Source organism: Scyliorhinus canicula, chromosome 15 (genome assembly GCF_902713615.1).
Source record: "Scyliorhinus canicula chromosome 15, sScyCan1.1, whole genome shotgun sequence".
Lineage (NCBI taxonomy): Eukaryota > Metazoa > Chordata > Chondrichthyes > Carcharhiniformes > Scyliorhinidae > Scyliorhinus > Scyliorhinus canicula.
The window spans coordinates 10,325,900-10,339,641 of NC_052160.1; the positions used below are offsets into that span (position 1 = coordinate 10,325,900).

General features: G+C 47.8%; 1 protein-coding gene across 6 annotated transcripts in view; it reads right to left on the minus strand.

Annotated features, from left to right (window-relative positions):
- The window catches only part of clec16a (C-type lectin domain containing 16A), a 303,082-nt gene that overhangs the window by 55,880 nt on the left and 233,460 nt on the right, over positions 1-13,742 (minus strand). For all 6 annotated transcript variants that reach the window (XM_038820933.1, XM_038820930.1, XM_038820934.1 and 3 more), the window contains one exon: positions 3,194-3,361. In XM_038820933.1, the coding sequence (XP_038676861.1) occupies positions 3,194-3,361 (168 nt within the window). The remainder of the gene's footprint in view (positions 1-3,193; positions 3,362-13,742) is intronic.

Here is a 13,742-nt window from a genome sequence, read left to right on the forward strand (position 1 = left end):
AGAAACTTGCCTTAAATAAAGCAATGAAAAAACCTGTTTAAGCAGCATAAAAATGTAAACTCTTCAGATTCTTACTGAACCACATATGACAGAAATAATGGTTAGTGTGGTGTTTTGGTGACAATGACCCAATAGTGATGAGAGCTCTGTTGTGGGCATTGTTACAATGTAAAGAGGAACTGACTGAATCAACTAGAAACACAATTGAAAATTTCAGTGAATTAACTCTTTAAATGGCATTTGATTTTGCAGATTTCAGGATAGAAAGAAAATGGAAACGTAATCAAATATCCATGTTTGTCAAGAGCTAAACCCATACAGTATATCTATAGATCCTCATGCAATAAAGACAAATACTCCTGCAGCTCCACCACTGTTGTGAGGATACAGTGTAACAACTTTGCATGCAGTAGACCAATTTGATCAACACCCAGTTATTTCTAGATTTTTTTGTTAATGTGGATGGGACTGTTTCACATTCCTTCATTTCAAAAAAAAATGTTTACTTATCCAACTGTGTCCTCGAACAGTGTTTTTCAAACTATTTTCCAGGGACCCACTTTTACCAACCTGCCGGCCTTCATGATCCATGCCGGCTGACCTTCGCAACACGCCATTTTCGCTTACCTTTAATGCGACAGGTGAGCCTGCTTGGTCCTCACAATCTCACTCCAAGGTACATAGGAGGAGAGGGAAATGCGCATAACAGTCGGTTCCTTTGTGCTGTCTTCATCTTCAGGAGGACGGAAATTCCAACCTTGCATATGTTGGTCATTGAGAAGGGCGTTAGCAACAAAGTGCTTGTTTTTTTTTTTGTTTTTTTTTAAAATTTAGATTACCCAATTATGTTTTCTATTAAGGGGCAATTTAGCGTGGCCAATCCACCTACTCTGCACATTTTTGGGCTGTGGGGGCGAAACCCACGCAGACACAAAGTGCTTGTTTTACTCAGCACTGGATACTCCTCGAAGACGCTATTCCAGAATGTTGACAGTCACATGGACTGGTGGTGTGACTTTAATGTTCTGTCACAAGTGAGGCCCAGAAGTTCAGTCTCTTCATTTGGAGTCAGCGGCTAGTTAATAATTGACTCTGGCGTCACAAGCTCAAAAGCATTTTCATCCACCTTTTCTCTTGCAAAATATGAAACTTCTCTGGAAAGTAGCGACGGAAACTGATCAGCGCAGCCAGGTGCAACTGATTAAGGCTTGCCAGTCTATTTTTTTTTCTTTATTTTAATAAATTTAGAGTACCCAATTCATTTTTCCAGTTAAGGGGCAATTTAGCATGGTCAATCCACCTATCCTGCACATCTTTGGGTTGTGGGGGCGAAACCCACGCAAACACGGGGAGAATGTGCAAACTCCACACGGACAGTGACCCAGAGTCGGAATCGTATCTGGGACCTCGGCGCCGTGAGGCAGCAGCACTAACCATTGTGCCACCGTGCTGGCTTGCCAGTCTATTGACAGTTCCTTTACTAACACTGGGCGCGGTTCTCTGATTTTCAGGCTATGTCCTGATGCCGGCATGGGAACGACGGCGGTTTACGACTGGAAAAATCGGTGCAAAACAGCCACAAATCCTTCGTTTGATGGTGGCTAGCAGGCAGGCAGCGTAGAGCACCCAGCTCTAGCTGCTGATATGGCCGGAAAATTGCCGGGTCTGCAGCTGCGCATGGCGGCGGCCTGCAGCGGCCACGCCGTGCAATATGGCACCGGCCACACACAGACCCGACCTGCCAAAAAGTGCCCCCCCTTTGGCCAAGTTCGCGACCCCCAGACTCTCCCCCAATAGTGTCCCCAGCCCCAGTCCAACCTGCCTGCGGATCGGCTCTCTCCCGACAGTGGCAGCGCTGGACTGAGTCCGCAGCGGCCGTGCCGAGTTCCCGACAAAAAATTGCACACGCAACAGACGCCGTCGGGAACTTGGCCGGTCAGGGGTAGAACATCAGGGGGAGGGCTTCAAGCAATGTCCCGAGGCTGTCGATACAGTATGCGGTGCACTCATAGAGCACGCCACTTTGGAGGTGGCGGAGCATCGCGAAAGTGGTGCCGCCCCCGATTCCATCACAAATGGGGATTCTCCGGCTGATCATCGAACGCGATTTCAGCGTCTGAGACCGGAAAATCCCACCCACTGTTTTCTTCGATGTGTCGTTGTAGTGTGGGAACGTGTAGTAATTTTGGTTTTGTACTCGCAGTTTCCAAACTTTCAATGACTTTCTTCAGTGTCTAGAGCAACTATCATCCATCCCTTGTAATTTGAAGTTCAGTTCGTTTGGAATTGAAAAGATGTCTGAAAGGTAAGATATAGTTAGCATCCAATCCTCATTAGCCACTACTTTCTTGCATATAATACATATGGGCTCTGCATTCTGATTTGTATTGGCACAATTAACAAAGCCATACCTCAAGAAATCATCTTTCTACTACTTTGTTCCAGATTTGTTTCTTTTTAATGATTGTTCACCAGAGGCCCTGGAGCTCTGCATATAGCTCGCACCAGCACTGTTCTGGCCTGCTGTGGACTCTCCTAAGCAGCTCCCACCAGTGGATTCAGTTTTGAGATCCTGGCCTGTTTGTGTCTCTGGCTCTCTCTTAGCTCTTACAAAATGACCTATCTTCAGCTCCTCGCAGTCTTGTTGCTTGCTGGCAGCTACAAAGTAGAAGAATCTCTTCTCTGTGATTTTGCATCCAAAGGATGGCCGCACAGGCCGCGTGATGTCAGCGTATGTGTCGGGCATGTGACCGGTTCTCTTCTGCCGCTTCTAGCGGGAAGACTCCAGCGCTAGCATTTACAGGCTGGTCGTGGCCGGTGGGTGCTTCTCCCGATAGGGAAGACCGCGACGATCGCTTCTCGAACCTCTGAACACCCATCTGCGGGTCACAACCCCCAGTTTGAAATACCCTGTCTTAGACTGCTAGTACCTTTGTACCAATATAAATAGATGTGACGCTCCAATCTACTCACACAGATCATTGTTGCCAAAACTCCAATATAAAATAGGTTAATAGCAATAGCAATACATAACCCGTGTGCATTTCCTGCTTCGGGAATCTCGGAATTAAACTGCTAGCTTTAACGCACAGTAACTAAGCTATCACAGTCTTCAAAAGGTTCAATGCCAGTTAAACATACTGCACAAGTAATTTAGAAGGTGCATTTGAACGAGTAGAACATTTAACATTACCTGGAACTTTATCAACAGAAGCAAAAACCGAGCGCTGAACTGTAGGATCACTGATGCCACGGCGAGACTGGTCATAAAATCTAAAAGGTAGATGGTGGGCCGAAGAGGGCGATCCATGTCCAAAGCCCATGACTTCAGAAGAGATTTCCACTGGGAGATCCAACAGTACTAAAGTTTAACAAACGACAGTTTAAACAAAGATATCTCAAACAATTGTTATTTGAATTTTTTTATTTTAAATTACATCTAAATAAATTATCTTGCCGATTTAAAATGTACAAATATTTTCAATTACATGATATTCCCATTTCTTTTACAGCTAATAACAAACATTATAAAATTGTGGTTTAACACTTCAATATGCCAAAATATATGTTATAATACCAAGTTAATAACCCCTTCCAGTTCTGCTTTAGAACTGCGAAGTAAAGCATTTATCATGTCCTCCTGATAAAACAGTAATCAGAGTTAGTCAAAACTCATTTTCTGTAGAATGGGGCAAGTATTTAGCCAAATCCTATTTTGATAGTTTCCAATCTCAATGCAATTACAGAAAGGACTAAAGAGGAGACAGGTGGTTCTTGATAAGAGTGCAATGGAAATGAAGAAGAATGATTTTTCCCACTGGGCTTGAAAACCTTTGACTATTTTGTCAAGAACTTGTCAAGAAATTGTGATTGAAAGCATTCAAGGAAGTGCAGTAATCTTTGATTTCAGGAGATATCTATAAATAACTTGAATTACATTTATAGTTTCGCCTGCACCCCTAAAGATTAATTTACTTCCCAGTTACTCATACTGCTAATATTATGCTCAATATCTTAATGCATCTTCTGTATTATTGTTCTTCGAGCAGTGGTCGAGGCTAGCCTGTGGTCAGATGGAAACTGTGAGATGAACTGATGGTGAGGCTGGACTTCACCTCAAGATCATGCAGAGAGGATTGGATGCGAGTTGTTGGGTATGGTGTTTAAGGGGCCAATGGATGAGAGTAGCACAGTATGCTAAGGCACAGGTTCAGTATGAGCATCTAATGGGAGAAATCACCAGGGTAATCTGTTCACAAGGAATCTGCAGGTAGAAATCAGGGGCAGGATTTTCCGGCTCCCCAGTTGGATATTTCTCGGCAGCGGGAAGCGGCGTGCCTCCCATTTGCTGGCAGGAAGATTCTAGAGTCACCCAACTGTTCCGGGATTGTTTGTGGCCAACGAACAAGCAGAAGAATAGTCAAGTAGCCAAGAATCAGGGGAAAGTAGCCAGGATGTGAGATGGAAGGAAAGACCGGGGGGGGGGGGGGGGGGGGGGGGGGGGGGAGAGGAGGAGGAGAACGAAAGCCAGAAGGAGAGCACGGGAAACAACAACAAATTCGGCAAATACAGTAACAGAGAGCAAGAAATTACGGGAGGAAGACGGGACAAACGGCCAAGGTGGAGGTGAACGCGAGATGACAACGGCAATGAAAACCGTCCGGGAGAAGCAAGTAACAACACCACCACCAGATCCATTCTCGTATTGCCCTTTCTGTATTGGACTCTAATTGTTTCTCTGGCACCCAAATGTATATATACGTCCCCAGTTCTGCCCCACTCCCCCGCAAACATGTGTCTAAATATTTGTTAAACATAATATTGCTAACTATAGAGTTGCCGGTGTACAATATTCTACCAGTTTTAAAAAATATTTCATTGTGTACAGAACTGTAAATATACTATGTTCAATAACCCAATAAAAAACATTTTAAAATATTAAACTTGACCAGGAGGACAGAAGTACACCACCTGAGTTTGTTTGGAACATTCTAAAATAGATGCTACAAAATGTAGAAAACAGGCCAAGAAAAGTGTCACTGATTTTTCCCCAATCTGAGCACTCTGTGCTCAGTGCTGCTTTACGATGTGGTATGGTCAGAATATGGTGCATCAATGGACATCTGATAACTCCAATGTCACTATTCAAAAACACCAACCAGTTTTTGGTTGATTTACAATAGCAATCACGTTTTCTTCTCGACTAACGCACCATTTAGTATCAAAACATATGCAGGTGGACATATTAAATCCATTACCAGCTTCCAAGCTAAAATTAGATATCTCTGCTGAGATTAGTATCTCTGCAAAAGTGGAGAATAATTTCAGGCCTCACCATAAACTACAAAAAAAATCTGTGCTAGTAATAAGGTACCTTTATATACCTATTGCACTTGTTAGGTTATTGATTCATTTGATATCTTAAGGTACTGATTTGAGTGCATATTTAGAGAATGGAATTATTCAAAAGGCCATGACTGTGAAAAGATAGTAATTTTTTTTTCCATTTCAAAATGATTTTATTGAAACAAGTTCGACATATCAAGGAAAAGACAGAAGTGGGTAGAAAAGCTGCTTGCAAATCACGTTCAGCAACATCAAAAATAAGACAATAATGTATTTTTAAAAGTCACAAAAAATAAAACTATGTTCAGCTGCACCCAGGCTCTGGAGACACTCTCTGATGACTGACGTGCTCCATGTTCTGAAACAGCAAAGAAATGGCAACGAGACGTGGCCATTCCAAACTCAGAGACTGACATGCTGAGAACGGAAGGTCCTTCTCCCCTGCAAAAGATCCTTGTTCACTGTCTGGCACTAGAACACTCCCTTTAGGCCAGTGGTTCTCAACCTTTTTTAACCCATGGACCCCTTTTCCTCTTAATTTTTTTTTGTGGACCCCCATAGTGAGTAATTAAGAAAAAAATGCAGATTTATGCAATGAGATCCCTGTGGTTGATGCTGCTCAGCGAGTTTTTTTATATTCGGCTCCATCGAGGTCAAGGATAGTCGAAGATCACCCTTTTTCACAATGTCGAGTCTATTACGAGCTTTTGATAATAAGTGAAAAACACGACTAAATCCTGATTCAACAAGGTAAGATTATGGAAAAGCTACAACGTAGAGCTGTGCTTTATCCCAGAGTAGTGGGTACTTTTTAGCAGTGTCATTTGTTTTCCATATATTATGCTTCCCATCTTTGAATTTTGCGTGCAATATTTCATCACTTTGTAATTCAATGAGGGTCTCCTGTAAAGAAATGTTATTCATAACTTGAGTTAGGATGAAAAATCTGAAAGAAAAATAGTTTGAATCGAACTATGAACTTTATTAAACATATGAAAACTGCGTTCCAGGCAAAGCAAGGCATATTCTCTTCACCCATAAGTTTATGAATCCCAAGGGAGATTAGTGGGATAATTAGGGCCACAGCAAATGCACCTTTTTGGTTCTGACCCCCTTCAGCCCTCAAGGTAAATTAGATAGATTATAATCTCTCTTTGACCTTTGTCAGTGCGAGAAAGAGAGAGAGAGAGAGAGAGAGAGAGAGAGAGAGAGAGAGAGAGAGAAAGGTGAATATTCATCATGAAAACAAACATCTAAGGTCACTGCCTGCTACCCGAGAAAAGATGGGTGATTTTCACCTCCGTTTGTTCTAGGTAACTTTAAATTTACGACACTGTCAAATGTAAAGTTTTTTTCTTCTACTTGATTGCCATAAAAAATTCATAGCTACATGAATATTTCTACTTTTAGTATTTTAATATGGCGTAGATTACTGTAAAAATTTTATTCTCAGTAATAACAATTGTTCTGAAGTAGAATTGCTCTATGGACCACTAAAATATCACCGTGGACCCCAAATTCGGTATTTGTTTTGTGTGGACCCCCAGTAATGTTACATGGACCCCGGTTGAGAACTACTGCTTTAGGCCACCAAATCATCAATTGTTAACATGCTCCAAAGCCTTTTCCCTGATCACATCTTTACAGTGCGCGTTCAACTGATCTTTCCATCCACATTCAGTGTTCGGAGCAACTCCTGTTTCTATCAACTTCTAGTTTATAGCTGTTGGGTATCTTTATTCATTTCAGAAACCGAGTAACTCTCTCTCTCTTTCTCCACAAACTGAGCTACCGACCATGAAAAGATGGTCATTGTTTCAGATAATGAATAAACTATTGAACTTTAGGTACATGTCTGCAGATATTCAGGCATTGTTTCAACTCATGTTTTATATAATGAAGAGACCATTGTATTCCAGTGCATTTAGTGATAAGAATGTATCAATTAATTAGTTACAGCAAGGTTGATGGCTAGCTGTAACGTGAGAATCCCATTCTCGCAAGGTACTGCACGTAGACACTGAATTAACTTTTTAAAAAAATTTTATTCAAGTTTTTCAATAACAAATTTTCTCCCCACAATTTAAAACAAACAAGGCGTGTTTCCACACCAACACAAGAAAAGACCTCTCCCCCCCAAAATAAATAATAACAAAAAACCAACAGCAATACAAGGAAGAAGTAAATAACATAGAAAACCCACCGTCATAAAAACAAACCCATTAACCATCCCCAACCCCCCCCCCCCCCCCCAAGTTGCTGCTGAGACCGACCACTCTCTACCCCTTCGCCAGGAAGTCGAGAAAGGGCTGCCACCGCCGAAAGAACCCCTGTACCGACCCCTTCAGGGCAAACTTCATCCTCTCCAACTTGATGAGCCCGGCCATGTCGTTGACCCAGGCCTCTGAACTCGGGGGCCGCGTTTCCCTCCACTGTAACAGAATCCTGCGCCGGCTACTAGAGACGCAAAGGCCAGAATGCCGGCCTATCTCACCTCCTGCACTCCCGGCTCCGAAGCTACCCCAAAGATTGCGAGCCCCCAGCCCGGCTTGACCCTAGACCCGACAACTTCCAACAAAGTCCCCGCCACCCCGTTCCAAAACCTCTCCAAGGCCGGACAAGCCCAGAACATATGGGTGTGGTTCGCCGGGCCTCCCGAACACCTTCCGCACCTGTCTTCCCCTCCGAAGAAGCAGCTCATCCTTGCCCCTGTCATGTGAGCCCTATGCAGCACCTCATCCTTGCCCCTGTCATGTGAGCCCTAGGCAGCACCTTCAGCTGAATTAGGCTGAGCCGTGCGCAAGAGGAGGAGGAATTCACCCTCTCCAGGGCATCCGACCACGTTCCATCTTCAATCTCTTCCCCAGCTCTTCCTCCCACTTCGCTTTGAGCTTTTCTACTGAGGCCTCCTCCTCCTCCTGCATCAGCTGGTAAATAGCAGAGATCTTTCCTTCACCGACCCACGTCCCCGAAAGTACCCTATCTTGCACCCCCCTTGGCGGCAGCCGCGGAAACTCCGCCACCTGCCTCTTAACAAATGCCCTGACCTGCATATACCTAAAAGCGTTCCCGGGGGGAGGTTCCACTTCCCCACCAGCTCCTCCAGAGTCGCGAACTTCCCATCCAGGAAGAGGTCCCCAAACTGTCTGATGCCTGCCCTGTGCCAACTTCCAAATCCCCCACCCGTTCTCCCCGGCGCAAAACGGTGATTACCCCGTATCGGGGCCCAAACTGAGGCCTTCACTTCCCCCCTATGCCGCCTCCACTGGGGTTGCGTCCCCAGACTTTAAGGGACGCAACCACCACCGGACTCGTGGAGTACGCCGGGGGGAGCGGAAGTGGGGACATCACCAAAGCCTCCAGACTCGTACCCGCACAGGACGCCACCTCCAATCTCTTCCATGCGTCACCCTCCCCTTCCGTCACCCACCTGCGAATCATCGCCACATTCGCCGCGCAATAATATCCACACAGGTTGGGCACTGCCAGGCCCCCTAGCTCCCTTCTTCGCTCCAAAAATACCCTCCTTACTCTCGGGGCCTTCCGCGCCCACACAAACCCCAGAATCGACTTATTCACCCTTCTGAAAAAAGCCTCTGGGATCAATATGGGGAGGCACTGGAAAAGAAACAAAAACCTCGGGAGCACCGTCATCTTAACCGACTGGACCCTGCCCGCCAACGAAAGCAGTAGCGCCTCCCACCTCCTGAACTCCTCCTCCATCTGCCTCACCAGCCTCGAAAAGTTAAGCCTATGCATGGCTCCCCAGGTCCCAGCCATCTGGACCCCAAGATACCTAAAGCTCCTCTCAGCCCTCTTCAACGGGAGTTCACCTATCTCCCTCTCTTGATCCCCCGGGTGCAGGACAAACAGCTCACTTTTCCCCACATTGAGCTTATAGACCGAAAAGTCCCCAAACTCCTCAGGTATCTTCAACACCTCTGGCATCCCCTCAGCCGGATCCGCGACATACAACAGCAGATCATCTGCGTACAGCGACAACCGGTGCTCCTCCCCACCCCCGCACAATCCCCCTCCAACTCTTTGAGTCCCTCAGCTCTATGGCCAGGGGCTCAATCGCTAACACAAAGAGCAGGGGAGACAAGGGGCACCCCTGCCTCGTCCCCCTGGAAAGCCGACAGTCCGCCGACCTCCTCCCATTCGCCACCGGGGAGCTGTACAGCAACGTCACCCAGCTGATGAACCCCTCACCAAACCCAAGCCTCCGCAACACCTCCCACCACAGGTAACTCCACTCCACCCTATCAAAAGCTTTCTCCGCATCCATGGACGCCACTATTTCTGACTCCCCAGCCGCCGGCGCCATCATCATGACATTAAGGAGCCTCCGCACGTTGGCATTCAGTTGTCTCCCCTTTACAAACCCAGTTTGATCCTCATGAATCACTGTCGGGACCACATCCTCCACCCTCCTGGACAGCACCTTTGCCAACAACTTGACATGTACATTAAGGAGCGAGATCGGCCTGTAAGACCCACACTGAAGGGGGTCCTTGTCCCGCTTCAGGAGCAAACAGATAATTGCCCTGGACATGGTTGGGGGCAGAGCCCCCCCCCCCGGGAACCCGTCAGGCCCCAGCGCTTTCCCTGTCTGCATACTTCCCAACGCCTCCACCAGCTCCTCCAACTCGATTGGGGCCCCTAAACCCTCCACCCGCTTGTCCCCTACTCTTGGGAACTCCAGCCTATCCAAAAAGCGGTCCATCCCACCTGCTTCCCTGGGGGGCACCGCCCGGTACAGCCCCTCGTAAAAGGATCTGAACACCCCATTGATGTCCTTTCTACCCCGCACCAAGTTCCCTCCTGCATCCGTGGCTCCCCCAATTTCTCTAGCTGCCTCCCGCTTCCGGAGCTGGTGAGCCAACATCCGACTTGCCTTCTCCCCGTACTCATATACCGCCCCCTGCGCCCTCCTCCACAGCGCCTCCGCCTTCCGGGTGGTTAAAATGTCAAATTCCGCTTGGAGATTGCGCCGCTTCCTCAAAAGCCCCTCCTCCGGGGTGTCTGCATACCTCCTATCCACCCTTACCATTTCCTCCACCAGCCTCTCACTCTCGGCCCTCTCCCCCCTCTCCCTGTGCACCCGAATAGATATCAGCTCCCCTCTGACTACTGCCTTTAGCGCTTCCCAAACCACCCAAACTTGCACCTCCCCGTTATCATTGGTTTCTAGATACCCCTCTCTGCCCCTACGGATCCACCCACACACATCCTCCTCTGCCAAAAGCCCCACATCCAGCCTCCACAGCGGGCGCTGATTCTTCCCCTCCCCCAGCTCCAGATCCACTAAATGTGGGGCATGATCAGAAATGGCTATCGCCGAATACTCCGCCCCCATTACTCTCGGGATTAGCGCCCCGCTAAGCACAAAAAAAAAATCAATCCGGGAGTACGCCTTATGAACATGGGAGAAAAAGGAGAACTCCCTACCCCCCCGGCTCCAAAAACCTCCAAGGGTCCACCCCCCCCCCCATCTGATCCATGAACCCCCTCAGCACCGAGGCCGCTCCTGGCCTCCTGCCCGTCCTAGACTTCGAGCGATCCAGAGCCGGATCCAGCATCGTGTTAAAGTCCCCACCCAGGATCAATCCCCCAGTCTCCAGGTCCGGGATCAGGCCCAGCATTCGCCGCATGAAGCCCGCATCGTCCCAGTTGGGAGCATAAACATTAACCAAGACCACCCGCTCCCCCTGAAGTCTCCCACTCACCATCACATATCTACCTGAACTATCCGCCACCACTTTGGACGCAATGAACAACAGGCTAGGCTCTTACTGACCAAAATTGCCACCCCACGGTTCTTCGCATCAAGCCCCGAGTGAAACACCTGTCCCACCCAACTTTTTCTTAGCCTCACCTGATCCGTAACCCTGAGGTACGTCTCCTGGAGCATAGCCACATCCGCTCCCAACTCCCTCAAGTGAGCCAAGACCCGGGATCGCTTCACCGGACCATTCAGACCCCTCACGTTCCATGTGACCAGCAAACCCCGGTGGCCATCCCCCTCCCCCGATCAGCCATAGCTCTTCCTCAACCCACCACGTGCCCGGGGAACCCCCCAAGCCCGCTCCCCACGGAGACAAACCCCCATCCCAACACCCCCCTTCACCATCCATTCCCTCAGTCCCTACAGCAACAACCCGGTAACCCCCCCTTCTTCCTCCCCCGCAAACCCCCCCCCCCCCCCAAAGCTAGGATCCCCCTAGCTGCGTTACCCCTAACATTGTGCTTCCGTGAGCCAGCTGACTTTTGTTGACCCCGGCTACTCCCGCCATAACCATGACCCCTCCGACGCAACACAGCCACCAATCCCTCCCGACCAGCGCCGCCCCCGCCCCCAATTCCTCCGGCGCGGGAAGAAAGCCCGAGCTTCCAACCTGAGCTCCGCCCCTCAACCCAACACGCGGGAAAAAGACGGACACATGACCCATCGGGACCCCAAACTACTCCCCAACCCACCAGTGGTCAAAACAAAAAAAAAAACACCACAGTAAATAAACAACAGCCCAGAAAACAACCTCGAAAGAAACAAAATAGCGAAAACGAACAGGCAACATCAATCAGCAAACACAGCCAATATAAACGACAGGATACCCAGGAGGGCAAAGCCTCCAAACAAAGTACATTTTTCCCCAGCCCCCCAGTCCTCAGTTCGAGTCCAACTTCTCTGCCTGGACAAAAGCCCATGCCTCCTCTGGAGAATCAAAGTAGAGCTGGCGGTCCTTGTAAGTGACCCAGAGGCGAGCCGGCTGTAGAAGGCCAAACTTTTTTTTTTTATAAATTTAGATTAGTCAATTATTTTTTCCAATTAAGGGGCAATTTAGCGTGGCCAATCCACCTACTCTGCACATTTTTTGGGTTGTGGGGGCGAAACCCACGCAGACACGGGGAGAATGTGCAAACTCCACACGGACAGTGACCTAGAACCGGGATCGAACCTGGGACCTCAGCGCCGTGAGGCGGTTGTGCTAACCACTAGGCCACCGTGCTGCCCAGAAGGCCAAACTTCACCCCCTTCCTATGAAGCACTCCCTTTGCTCGATTGAAGCCAGCCCTTCTCTTCGCCACCTCCGCTCTCCAGTCCTGATAAATCCTAACGTCCGTGCTCTCCCCCCTGCTGCTCCTCTCGTTCTTCGCCCATCTCAACACGCACTCCCGGTCGACCAAGCGGTGAAAACGGACTAGTACCGCCCTGGGCGGCTCGTTCGGCCTCGGCTTCCGCTGCAGCACTTGATGGGCGCCCTCCAGCTCCAGGGGACCACAAAACGACCCCGCACCCATCAGCGAGTTCAACATTAGGACCACATAGGCCCCCAAATCCGAGCCTTCCATCCCCTCCGAGAGGCCCAAAATCCGCAGATTCTTCTGGCAGGAGCGGTTCTCCATCTCCTCCGTCCTTGCCAGCCATTTCTTGTGCAGCGCCTCGTGCGACTCCACTTTCACAGCCAGGTCCAAAAGCTCATCCTCGTTGTCCGAAGCCTTTTGCTGCAGCTCCCGAATCTCCACGGCCTGAGCCGTCTGAGTCGCCAGCAGCTTGTCCAGCGAGGCCTTAAACGGCTCCAAGATCTCAGCTTTGAGCTCCTTGAAGGAGCGCTGAAGCAGTTCCGGCTGCTCCCGCATGCTGACCAATGTTTGATTAATAAATCATACTGTAAGTAACAGACACCTATTTGAACAAATCAGGAGGTCTTAGCTGAGAATAAGAAACCAATGAGAGTAAATGAAGGATTAGACCATCGATAAGGATTCCCTTAAAAGACCTCGTGGTCAAGGGTCCATTCCGAATTTATGCTTTCCTGAATTCTTGAACCATCTATCAATTTACCTTTGTTTTAAAGTAATTTCTTTATACTTTTCTTTTGCTTTTTCTAACGCTTTTCGCTATGTTCTGACCAGTTTATGTATTATTTGATCTAAGTTTTGATTCAGTTTTTATGCAAGTGTACGAATGTGCATAATTAGCAATAAAGTTATATTTTGGACAGCTCCAATCAATCGGACTACCGAATCTTATTAGAAGATAGAATAAGGGGTCCCAGAGCACTCAATAAAGTGAGATATGTTGCAAACAGAACAGTTCTGCATCACTCTCAGCTAAGATTCACTCCTGGTGAAATGTACAATAAAACACTGACCCCATTTTACTTTAGTTTCTAATCTCAAAACACAGCGACCCATTGCAGCAACCATGGCTTCTATCCCAAACACCATTTTATGCTTTCTGTATGTGATACCAACAAATTAGCATTAGCCTGCGCAAAAGCACGGATAGCTTTATGCAGCATTTTGTATCAGGTTCTGGATTGAGATTTCATTTTTAAAAAAATAAACATTTTATTGAGGTATTTTTGGTATTATAACAACAACAAAATAAA